Genomic DNA, 12,500 nt, shown 5'->3' with positions numbered 1-12,500 from the left:
GAAGCGTCTATTCACACAACGCCTGCTTCAGTAACGTCTATTCCAACAACGCCTGCTTCAGTAACGTCTATTCCAACAACGACTGCTTCAGTAACATTTATTCCATCAACGACTGCTTCAGAAACGTCTATTCCAACAACGACTGCTTCAGCCACGTCTATTCCCACAACGTCTGCTTCAGCGACGTCTATTCCAACAACGTCTGCTTCAGCAACTTCTATTCCAACAACGTCTCCTTCAGAAACGTCTATTCCTACAACGACTGCTTCAGCAACGTCTATTCGAACAACGTCTCCTTCAGAAACGTCTATTCCAACAGCGACTGCTTCAGCGACGTCTATTCCAACGACGTCTGCTTCAGTAACATTTATTCCAACAACGACTGCTTCAGCAACGTCTTTTCCAACAATGTCCGCTTCAGCGACGTCTATTCCAATAACGACTGCTTCAGAAACGTCTATTCGAACAACGAATGCTTCAGAAACGTCTATTCCAACAGCGACTGCTTCAGCGACATCTATTACGACAACGTCTGCTTCAGCGACGTCTATTCCGACAACGCCTGTTTCAGTAACGTCTATTCCAACAACGTCTGATCCAGAAACGTCTATTCCAACAACGTCTGCTTCAGCGACGTCTATTCCGACAACGTCTGCTTCAGCAACGTCTATTCCAACAACGTCTGCTTCAGTAACGTCTATTCCGACAACGCCTGTTTCAGTAACGTCTATTCCAACAACGACTGCTTCAGTAACGTCTATTCCAACAACGTCTGCTTCAGAAACGTCTATTCCAACAGTGACTGCTTCAGCGACGTCTATTCCAAGAACGTCTGCTTCAATAACGTCTATTCCAAGAACGTCTGCTTCAATAACGTCTATTCCAACAACGTCTCCTTCAGTAACGTCTATTCCAACAGCGACTGTTTCAGCAAAGTCTGCTTCAGAAGCGTCTATTCACACAACGCCTGCTTCAGTAACGACTATTCCAACAACGTCTGATTCAGCAGCGTCTATTCCGACAACGTCTATTCCTATAACGACTGCTTCAGCAAAGTCTGCTTCAGTAATGTCTATTCCAGTAACGTCTGCTTCACCAAACTCTGTTTCAGAAACGTCTATTCCATCAACGTCTACTTCTGCGACGTCTATTCCAACACCGTCTACGTCAGTAACGTCTATTCCAACAACGTTTGCTTCAGCAAAGTCTATTCCAACAACGACTGCTTTAGCAACGTCTATGCCAATAACGACTGCTTCAGCAACGTCTATTCCAACAACGTCAGCTTCAGCAACGTCTATTCCAACAACGTCTGCTTCAGTATCGTCTATTCCAACAACGTCTGCTTCAGCAACGTCTATTCCAACAACGACTGCTTCAGAAACGTCTATTCCAACAATGTCTGCTTCAGCAACGTCTATTCCAACAACGTCTGCTTCAGCAACGTCTATTCCAACAACGTCTGCTTCAGTAACGTCTATTCCAACAATGACTGCTTCAGCGACATCTATTCCAACAACGTTTGCTTCAGCAACGTCTATTCCAACAACGTCTGCTTCAGTAACGTCTATTCCAACAATGACTGCTTCAGCAACGTCTATTCCAACAACGTCTGATTCAGTAACGTCTATTCCAACAACGACTGCTTCAGAAACGTCTATTCCAACAACGACTGCTTCAGCAACGTCTATTCCAACAACGTCTGATTCAGTAACGTCTATTCCAACAACAACTGCATCAGCAACGTCTATTCCAACAACGTTTGCTTCAGCAACGTCTATTCCAACAACGTCTGCTTCAGTAACGTCTATTCCAACAATGACTGCTTCAGCGACATCTATTCCAACAACGTTTGCTTCAGCAACGTCTATTCCAACAACGTCTGCTTCAGTAACGTCTATTCCAACAATGACTGCTTCAGCAACGTCTATTCCAACAACGTCTGCTTCAGTAACGTCTATTCCAACAATGACTGCTTCAGCGACATCTATTCCAACAACGTTTGCTTCAGTAACGTCTATTCCAACAACGTCTGCTTCAGTACCGTCTATTCCGACAACATCTGCTTCAGCAACGTCAATTCCAAGAACGACTGCTTCAGCAACGTCTATTCCAACAACGTTTGCTTCAGTAACGTCTATTCCAACAACGTCTGCCTCAGCAACGTCAATTCCAAGAACGACTGCTTCAGAAGCGTCTATTCACACAACGCCTGCTTCAGTAACGTCTATTCCAACAACGTCTGATTCAGAAACGTCTAATCCGACGTCTGATTCAACAACGTCTATTCCGACAACGACTGCTTCAGCAACGTCTATTTCAATAACGACTGCTTCAGCAAAGTCTGCTTCAGAAACATCTATTCCGCCAACATCTGCTTCAGTAACGTCTATTCCAAGAACGTCTACTTCAGCAACGTCCATTCCAAGAACGTCTGCTTCAGCGACGTCTCTTCCAACAACGTCTGCTTCAGCAAACTCTGCTTCAGAAACATCTATTCCGACAACGTCTGCTTCAGTAACGTCTATTCCAACAACGACTGCTTCAGCAACGTCTATTCCAATAACGACTGCTTCAGCAACGTCTATTCCAACAACGACTGCTTCAGCAACGCCTATTCCAACAACGTCTGCTTCAGTAACGTCTATTCCAACAACGTCTGCTTCAGCAACGTCTATTCTAACAACGACTGCTTCAGCAACGTCTATTCCAACAACGACTGCTTCAGAAACGTCTATTCCAATAACGACTGCTTCAGCAACGCGTAATCTAACAACGTCTGCTTCAGTAACGTCTATTCCAACAACGTCTGCTTCAGTAACGTTTATTCCAACAACGTCTGCTTCAGCGACGTCTATTCCAACAACGTCTGCTTCAGCAACGTCTATTCCAACAACGTCTGATTCAGTAACGTCTATTCTAACAACGTCTGCTTCAGTAACGTCTATTCCAACAACGTCTGCTTCAGTAACGTCTATTCCAACAACGTCTGCTTCAGTAACGTTTATTCCAACAACGACTGCTTCAGCAACGTCTGTTCCAACAACGACTGCTTCAGCAACGTCTATTCCAACAACGACTGCTTCAGCGACGTCTATTCCAACAACGTCTGCTTCAGCAACGTCTATTCCAACAACGTTTGCTTCAGCAACGTCTATTCCAACAACGTTTGCTTCAGTAACGTCTATTCCAACAACGTCTGCTTCAGTAACGTCTATTCCAACAACGACTGCTTCAGCAACGTCTATTCCAACAACGTCTGCTTCAGCAACGTCTATTCCAACAACGACTGCTTCAGCAACGTCTATTCCAATAACGACTGCTTCAGCAACGTCTATTCCAACAACGTCTGCTTCAGTAACGTCTATTCCAACAACGTCTGCTTCAGCAACGTCTATTCGAACAACGTCTGCTTCAGTAACGTCTATTCCAATAACGACTGCTTCAGCAACGTCTATTCGAACAACGACTGCTTCAGCAACGTCTATTCCAACAACGTCTGCTTCAGTAACGTCTATTCCAATAACGACTGCTTCAGCAACGTCTATTCCAACAACGACTGATTCAGCGACGTCTATTCCAACAACGACTGCTTCAGTAACGTCTATTCCAATAACGACTGCTTCAGCGACGTCTATTCCAACAACGACTGATTCAGCAACGTCTATTCCAATAACGTCTGCTTCAGCAACGTCTATTCCAATAACGACTGCTTCAGCAACGTCTATTCCAATAACGACTTCTTCAGCAACGTCTATTCCAATAACGACTGCTTCAGAAACGTCTATTCCAACAACGACTGCTTCAGCGACGTCTATTCCAATAATGACTGCTTCAGCGACGTCTATTCCAACAACGACTGATTCAGCAACGTCTATTCCAATAACGACTGCTTCAGCAACGTCTATTCCAACAACGACTGCTTCAGCAACGTCTTTTCCAACAACGACTGCTTCAGCAACGTCTATTCTAATAACGGCTGCTTCAGCAACGTCTATTCCAACAACGACTGCTTCAGCAACGTCTATTCCAACAACGTCTGCTTCAGTAACGTCTATTCCAACAACGACTGCTTCAGCAACGTCTATTCCAACAACGACTGCTTCAGCGACGTCTATTCCAACAACGTCTGCTTCAGCAACGTCTATTCCAACAACGACTGCTTCAGCAACGTCTATTCCAACAACGACTGCTTCAGCGACGTCTATTCCAACAACGACTGCTTCAGCAACGTCTATTCCAATAACGACTGCTTCAGCAACGTCTATTCCAACAACGACTGCTTCAGCGACGTCTATTCCAACAACGACTGCTTCAGAAACGTCTATTCCATTAACGACTGCTTCAGCAACGTCTATTCCAACAACGACTGCTTCAGCGACGTCTATTCCAACAACGACTGCTTCAGCAACCTCTATTCCAACAACGACTGCTTCAGCAACGTCTATTCCAACAACGACTGCTTCAGCAACGTCTATTCCAACAATGACTACTTCAGCAACGTCTATTCCAATAACGACTGCTTCAGCCACGTCTATTCCAATAACGACTGCTTCAGCAACGTCTATTCCAATAACGACTGCTTCAGCAACGTCTATTCCAATAACGACTGTTTCAGCGACGTCTATTCCAACAACGACTGCTTCAGCAACGTCTATTCCAATAACGACTGCTTCAGCAACGTCTATTCCAACAACGAATGCTTCAGCAACGTCTATTCCAATAACGTCTGCTTCAGCAACGTCTATTCCAATAACGTCTGCTTCAGCAACGTCTATTCCAACAACGTCTGCTTCAGTAACGTCTATTCCAACAACGACTGCTTCAGTAACGTCTATTCCAATAACGACTGTTTCAGCGACGTCTATTCCAACAACGACTGCTTCAGTAACGTCTATTCCAACAACGACTGCTTCAGCAACGTCTATTCCAATAACGACTGCTTCAGAAACGTCTATTCCAACAACGACTGCTTCAGAAACGTCTATTCCAATAACGACTGCTTCAGCAACGTCTATTCCAATAACGACTGCTTCAGCAACGTCTATTCCAATAACGTCTGCTTCAGCAACGTCTATTCCAATAACGTCTGCTTCAGCAACGTCTATTCCAATAACGACTGCTTCAGTAACGTCTATTCCAACAACGACTGCTTCAGCAACGTCTATTCCAATAACGTCTGCTTCAGCAACGTCTATTCCAATAACGTCTGCTTCAGCAACGTCTATTCCAACAACGACTGCTTCAGTAACGTCTATTCCAACAACGACTGCTTCAGTAACGTCTATTCCAATAACGACTGCTTCAGCAACGTCTATTCCAACAACGTCTGCTTCAGCAACGTCTATTCCAACAACGACTGCTTCAGTAACGTCTATTCCAACAACGACTGCTTCAGCAACGTCTATTCCAACAACGACTGCTTCAGCAACGTCTATTCCAATAACGACTGCTTCAGCAACGTCTATTCCAACAACGACTGCTTCAGCAACGTCTATTCCAATAACGACTGCTTCAGAAACGTCTATTCCAATAACGACTGCTTCAGCAACGTCTATTCCAATAACGACTGCTTCAGTAACGTCTATTCCAATAACGACTACTTCAGCAACGTCTATTCCGACAACGACTGCTTCAGCAACGTCTATTCCAATAACGACTGCTTCAGCAACGTCTATTCCAATAACGACTGCTTCAGCAACGTCTATTCCAACAACGACTGCTTCAGTAACGTCTATTCCAACAACGACTGCTTCAGCAACGTCTATTCCAACAACGTCTGCTTCAGTAACGTCTATTCCAACAACGACTGCTTCAGCGACGTCTATTCCAACAACGTCTGCTTCAGCAACGTCTATTCCAATAACGACTGCTTCAGCAACGTCTATTCCAATAACGACTGCTTCAGCAACGTCTATTCCAATAACGACTGCTTCAGGAACGTCTATTCCAATAACGACTGCTTCAGCCACGTCTATTCCAATAACGACTGCTTCAGCAACGTCTATTCCAATAACGACTGCTTCAGCAACGTCTATTCCAACAACGACTGCTTCAGCGACGTCTATTCCAACAACGTCTGCTTCAGCAACGTCTATTCCAATAACGACTGCTTCAGGAACGTCTATTCCTATAACGACTGCTTCAGCCACGTCTATTCCAATAACGACTGCTTCAGCAACGTCTATTCCAATAACGACTGCTTCAGCAACGTCTATTCCAACAACGACTGCTTCAGCGACGTCTATTCCAACAACGTCTGCTTCAGCAACGTCTATTCCAATAACGACTGCTTCAGGAACGTCTATTCCAATAACGACTGCTTCAGCCACGTCTATTCCAATAACGACTGCTTCAGCAACGTCTATTCCAATAACGACTGCTTCAGCCACGTCTATTCCAATAACGACTGCTTCAGCAACGTCTATTCCAAAAACGACTGCTTCAGCAACGTCTATTCCAACAACGACTGCTTCAGCAACGTCTATTCCAACAACGACTGCTTCAGCAACGTCTATTCCAACAACGACTGCTTCAGCAACGTCTATTCCAATAACGACTGCTTCTGCAACGTCTATTCCAATAACTGCTTCAGTAACGTCTATTCCAACAACGACTGCTTCAGCAACGTCTATTCCAATAACGACTGCTTCAGCCACGTCTATTCCAATAACGACTGCTTCAGCAACGTCTATTCCAATAACGACTGCTTCAGCCACGTCTATTCCAACAACGACTGCTTCAGCAACGTCTATTCCAACAACGACTGCTTCAGCAACGTCTATTCCAACAACGACTGCTTCAGCAACGTCTATTCCAATAACGACTGCTTCTGCAACGTCTACTCCAATAACTGCTTCAGTAACGTCTATTCCAACAACGACTGCTTCAGCGACGTCTATTCCAATAACGACTGCTTCAGTAACGTCTATTCCAACAATGACTGCTTCAGAAACGTCTATTCCTACAACGACTGCTTCAGTAACGTCTATTCCAACAACGACTGCTTCAGTAACGTCTATTCCAATAACGACTGCTTCAGCAACGTCTATTCCAATAACGTCTGCTTCTGCAACGTCTATTCCAACAACGACTGCTTCAGTAACGTCTATTCCAACAACGACTGCTTCAGCAACGTCTATTCCAACAACGACTGCTTCAGCGACGTCTATTCCAATAACGACTGCTTCAGCAACGTCTTTTCCAATAACGACTGCTTCAGCAACGTCTATTCCAACAACGCCTCCTTCAGAAACGTCTATTCCTACAACGACTGCTTCAGCAACGTCTATTCCAACAACGACTGCTTCAGCAACGTCTATTCCAATAACGACTGCTTCAGCAACGTCTATTCCAACAACGAATGCTTCAGCAACCTCTATTCCAACAACGACTGCTTCAGCAACGTCTATTCCAATAACGACTTCTTCAGCAACGTCTATTCCAATAACGTCTGCTTCAGCAACGTCTATTCCAACAACGTCTGCTTCAGTAACGTCTATTCCAACAACGACTGCTTCAGCAACGTCTATTCCAACAACGACTGCTTCAGCAACGTCTATTCCAACAACGACTGCTTCAGCAACGTCTATTCCAATAACGTCTGCTTCAGCAATGTCTACTCCAGCAATTTATACTTCATCATCGTCTATTCCAACGTCTGTTTCCAGAAGAGAATCTGTTCCCTCAAGATCTTCTGTTTCTATAACACGACCCACAAAATCTGCTCCTCTGACAACACTCGTCCCTACAACAACAACCTTTGGTTCAACATCAGCTCCAGGAACAACGACAGCCTCACCAATAACGAGCAAACGAACGTCAATATATATCCCCACCTCAGTATCTTCTGTGAGATCTTTCCCTACAGACATTTCTTCAACGCCACCTGCCTTCACAACTCCTGAATTTTCCACAGAGGCTGAAACAAACATGAAACCTGATTTTGCTAACACTGACCATTTTTCAACAGCTGGCGAGTCTTCCGATGTCACAGCATCTGCGTTTACATCAGCGGCTACGGCTATTTCTACACTAACACCTATTACCACATCTGCTATAACTTCAACGCCTCTTCCCACAACATTTAATGTCGAAAAAACGTCTGCTCCAACGGCAGTATCGGCCTCCACAACGATTCCTACAACAAAATCACATGATTCCACATCTCCCACAACAATGCAGGTTCCCACAAGTGCTTCCACGGAGTCTGCTTCAGAAACAAGATTTTCTCTCGCAACCGCCTTTGGTTCTGCAACATCTTCCTTCGTAACAACCCCTGCTCCCACAGCAATCTTTACTCCAAGAACAAAGCCTACTTTCACAGTAACACCAGGACATGCTCTCTTAACAACACCTACTTCTACACCAACAATATCTACTCCTACAACACCAGTTTCTATAACATCAGCTACTACAACACCTATTCCCTCAACGACAACTGCTGTTCCCACATCAACACCTGCTTCCACTTCTATTCCCACAACACCTGCTTTCACAACAACCCCTGATCAAACAACAACTTCTGTTCCCACAACAACATATGCTCCAACAACACCTGCTTCCACAACAACTGTTCTCACAACAACATCTGCTCCCACAGCAACTTCTCTTCCATCAACAACACCTGCTCCCCCAACTTCTATTCCCACAAAACCTGCTCCCACGACAACTTCTGTTCCCCAAGCAACATCTTTTCCCACAACAACTTCTGTTCCCACAGTACGTGCTCCCACAACAGCCTATACTCCCGAAACAACTTCTGTTCCCACAACACCTGCTTCTACAACAATTGCTCGCACAAAAACTTCTGCTCCCACAACAGCCTCTGTTCCCACATCTCCCATAACTTCTTATCCCACAACAACACCTGCTCCAACAACTGTTCCCACAATAACCTCTGTTTCCAGAACATATGCTCCCACAACCACTCCTGCTCCCACAACGACCTCTGTTCCCGCAACAATATTTGCTCCCACAACAACACCTGCTTCCACAAAGAAATCTGTTCCCACAACAACATATGCTCCCACAACATCTGTTCCCACAACAACATATGCTCCCACAACGACCTCTGTTCCCACAACAACACCTGCTTCCACGACTACCTCTGTCCCCACATATTTTGTTCCCTCAACATATGCTCCCACAGCGACCTCTGTTCCCACAACAACACCTGCTCCCACAACAACCTCTGTTCCCACAACACCTGCTTCCACAACTTCTGTTCCCACAACAACTCTTGCTCCCACTACAACATATGCTCCAACAACTTCAGTTCCCACAACATATGCTCCCACAACGACCTCTGTTCCCACAACAACTCCTGCTACCACAACAACTCCTGCTCCCACAACTTCAGTTCCCACAACGACCTCTGTTCCCACAACAACATATGCTCCCACAACAACTCATGCTCCCACAACGACCTCTGTTCCCACAACTCCTGCTCCCACAACAACTCCTGCTCCCACAACTTCAGTTCCCACAACACCTGCTTCCACAACTTATGTTCCCACAACAACTCATGCTCCCACTACGACCTCTGTTCCCACAACAACATATGCTCCCACAACTTCTGTTCCCACAACAACTCATGCTCCCACAATCTCTGTTCCCACAACAACTGCTCCCACAACTTCTATTCTCACAACAACTGCTCCCACAACTTCAGTTCCCACAACAACACCTGCTCCCACAACTTCTGTTCCCATAACAACTGCTCCCACAACGACCTCTGTTCCCGCAACAACTCCTGCTCCCACAACTTCTGTTCCCACAACAAATCCTGCTCCCACAACTTCAGTTCCCACAACACCTGCTTCTACAACTTATGTTCCCACAACAACATATGCTCCCACAACAACTCATGCTCCCACAACAACTCCTGCTCCCACAACAACATATGCTCCCACAACTTCTATTCCCACAACAACTCCTGCTCCTACAACTTCAGTTCCCACAACACCTGCTTCCACAACTTCTGTTCCCACAACTCCTGCTCCCACAACTTCTGTTCCCATAACAACTCCTGCTCCCACAACGACCTCTGTTCCCACAACTTCAGTTCCCACAACATATGCTCCCACAACTTATGTTCCCACAACAACTCATGCTCCCACAACGACCTCTGTTCCCACAACAACTCATGCTCCCACAACTTCTGTTCCCATAACAACTCCTGCTCCCACAACGACCTCTGTTCCCACAACTACTCCCACAACTTCTGTTCCCATAACAACACCTGCTCCCACAACGACCTCTGTTCCCACAACAACTCCTGCTCCCACAACCTCTGTTCCCACAACATATGCTCCCACAACGACCTCTGTTCCCACAACAACTCCTGCTCCCACAACGACCTCTGTTCCCACAACAACTCCTGCTCCAACAACTTCTGTTCCCACAACAACTTATGCTCCCACAACAACTCATGCTCCCACAACCTCTGTTCCCACAACATATGCTCCCACAACGACCTCTGTTCCCACAACATATGCTCCCACAACGACCTCTGTTCCCACAACAACTCCTGCTCCCACAACGACCTCTGTTCCCACAACAACTCCTGCTCCCACAACAACTCATGCTCCCACAACGACCTCTGTTCCCACAACATATCCTCCCACAACGACCTCTGTTCCCACAACAACACCTGCTTCTACAACATATGCTCCCACAACCTCTCTAGCTTTCACAACAACCTCTGTTCCCACAACAACTTCTATTCCCTCAACAACTTCTGTTCCCACAACCACATATATTCCGGTAACAACGTCTGTTCCCACATCAACTGTTCTCACAACATATGCTCCAACAACAACTGTTCCCACAACAACATATGCTCCTACAACAAATGCTCCCACAACAACCTCTGTTTCCACAACACCTGTACCCACAAACGCATATACTCCCACAACAACATCTGTTCCCACGACAACTTATGCTCCCACAATAACTTCTGTTCCCACAACATATGCTCCTACAACAGCCTCTGTTCCCACAACTTTTATTCCCACAACATATGCTCCCACAACCTCTGTTCCCACAACAACATATGCTCCCACAACAACCTCTGTTAACAAAACAACAACTTATGCTCCCACAACATCTGTTCCCACAACAACTTATGCTCCCACATCTGTTCCCATAACAACCTCTGTTCCCACAACTTATGCTCCCACAACAACCTCTGTTCCCACAACACCTTATGCTCCCACAACAACCTCTGTTCCCACAACAACTTATGCTCCCACAACAACATATGCTCCCACAACAACCTCTGTTCCCACAACTTACGCTCCCACAACAACCTCTGTTCCCACAACAACTTATGCTCCCACAACATATATTCCTACAACACTAGCTCCCACAGCAACATCTGCTCCCACGACAGCTATTCCCACAACAACACCTTCTACCCCCACAACGGAAGGTGACCCCGAGCAAAACGGTCCCAGCGGATCACAATCAGCGGAAGAGCTGTTGGCGCAGTTCGCGGAGCTGCAGCAGGAACAGCTGGAATTGCAGCAGCAGATAGAGGCCCAAGAGTCCGTCATCGCGGACGCTGTGACGATGCTCCAACTCCTGCTGGCGAGTATCCAGCAGCTGGCGGAGAAGGTGAGGAAAGGGAGGGCGTCTGGTCGGAGGTAGTTGTTTATATACCATCAAAAAGGCATTGTTCAACCTTTAGTTTCGTCGTAGGATGTGCAACAGGAACAACGAAGGGAAGGGCAAGAAAACACACGAATATGCCGAAGGCCTTTTCACTATTGCTTCGTCAGGGCATATACGAAGGGAAGGGCAAGAAAACACACGAATATGCCGAAGGCCTTTTCACTATTGCTTCGTCAGGGCATATGCCCTGACGAAGCAATTGTGAAAAGGCCTTCGGCATATTCGTGAAGGCCTTTTCACTATTGCTTCGTCAGGGCATATGCCCTGACGAAGCAATAGTGAAAAGGCCTTCGGCATATTCGTGTGTTTTCTTGCCCTTCCCTTCGTTGTTCCTGTTGCAATCTGTTCAACATGAATTCCACACAGTCGTAGGATGTGTTTAAATTCTTTGTTTTATTTGTTTATTTAACACTTCATAAACTATGCAGGCAAAATACTTAATGGATATAAAAAACATTATAAATCTTGTCATTAACTACACTGAACAGTTTTTTTTACACAGTATTCATCATACTAATCCCTCCCCTAGTCTTAGATAATGCAACTGCGTGTTCCTCTTGAGAGCTCTTCTTACGCTTCATCCAACGAGCCTCCATTTTGGCCAGTCCTTCTGACTTCTTGAATTTTCGTCATCAAAACTTTGTCTTTGACTCATCATGCTCCCATTTCACATCCTATTCTTCCATCACAATACCAGCCGTATATCGAGGCATATTAGGGGCGTTACTTTATTTCATTTATTTATCTTTTTTTCTACACTATTCCGTATTCTCTTTGTGAAATAGAGCCATCATAAACCATGGACTTCATATGGCCCCACGGAA

General features: G+C 45.6%; 2 protein-coding genes across 2 annotated transcripts in view; both read left to right on the top strand.

Annotated features, from left to right (window-relative positions):
- The window catches only part of LOC113816392 (uncharacterized), a 12,873-nt gene extending 9,970 nt beyond the window's left edge, over nt 1–2,903 (top strand). Inside the window, exons 12-19 of the mRNA XM_070119662.1 lie at nt 1–395; nt 602–830; nt 920–975; nt 1,112–1,310; nt 1,502–1,560; nt 1,712–2,240; nt 2,414–2,517; nt 2,789–2,903. The exon at nt 1–395 is cut by the window's left edge and continues 704 nt beyond it. Coding sequence (XP_069975763.1) covers nt 1–395; nt 602–830; nt 920–975; nt 1,112–1,310; nt 1,502–1,560; nt 1,712–2,240; nt 2,414–2,517; nt 2,789–2,903 — 1,686 coding nt within the window. The remainder of the gene's footprint in view (nt 396–601; nt 831–919; nt 976–1,111; nt 1,311–1,501; nt 1,561–1,711; nt 2,241–2,413; nt 2,518–2,788) is intronic.
- Nucleotides 2,904–3,228: 325 nt separating this feature from the next.
- The window catches only part of LOC113807244 (mucin-2-like), a gene marked incomplete at its 5' end in the record, with an annotated part of 9,673 nt that continues 401 nt past the window's right edge, over nt 3,229–12,500 (top strand). Inside the window, 9 exons of the mRNA XM_070119661.1 lie at nt 3,229–3,300; nt 3,539–3,597; nt 3,869–4,047; nt 4,259–4,494; nt 4,859–4,887; nt 6,776–7,101; nt 7,253–7,451; nt 7,553–7,851; nt 7,973–11,619. Coding sequence (XP_069975762.1) covers nt 3,229–3,300; nt 3,539–3,597; nt 3,869–4,047; nt 4,259–4,494; nt 4,859–4,887; nt 6,776–7,101; nt 7,253–7,451; nt 7,553–7,851; nt 7,973–11,619 — 5,046 coding nt within the window. The remainder of the gene's footprint in view (nt 3,301–3,538; nt 3,598–3,868; nt 4,048–4,258; nt 4,495–4,858; nt 4,888–6,775; nt 7,102–7,252; nt 7,452–7,552; nt 7,852–7,972; nt 11,620–12,500) is intronic.

The sequence above is a fragment of the Penaeus vannamei genome, unplaced genomic scaffold, assembly GCF_042767895.1.
Source record: "Penaeus vannamei isolate JL-2024 unplaced genomic scaffold, ASM4276789v1 unanchor495, whole genome shotgun sequence".
Taxonomy (NCBI): domain Eukaryota; kingdom Metazoa; phylum Arthropoda; class Malacostraca; order Decapoda; family Penaeidae; genus Penaeus; species Penaeus vannamei.
Note: the sequence above shows the minus strand (reverse complement) of the source record. Positions and strands in the feature narration are given on the sequence as shown.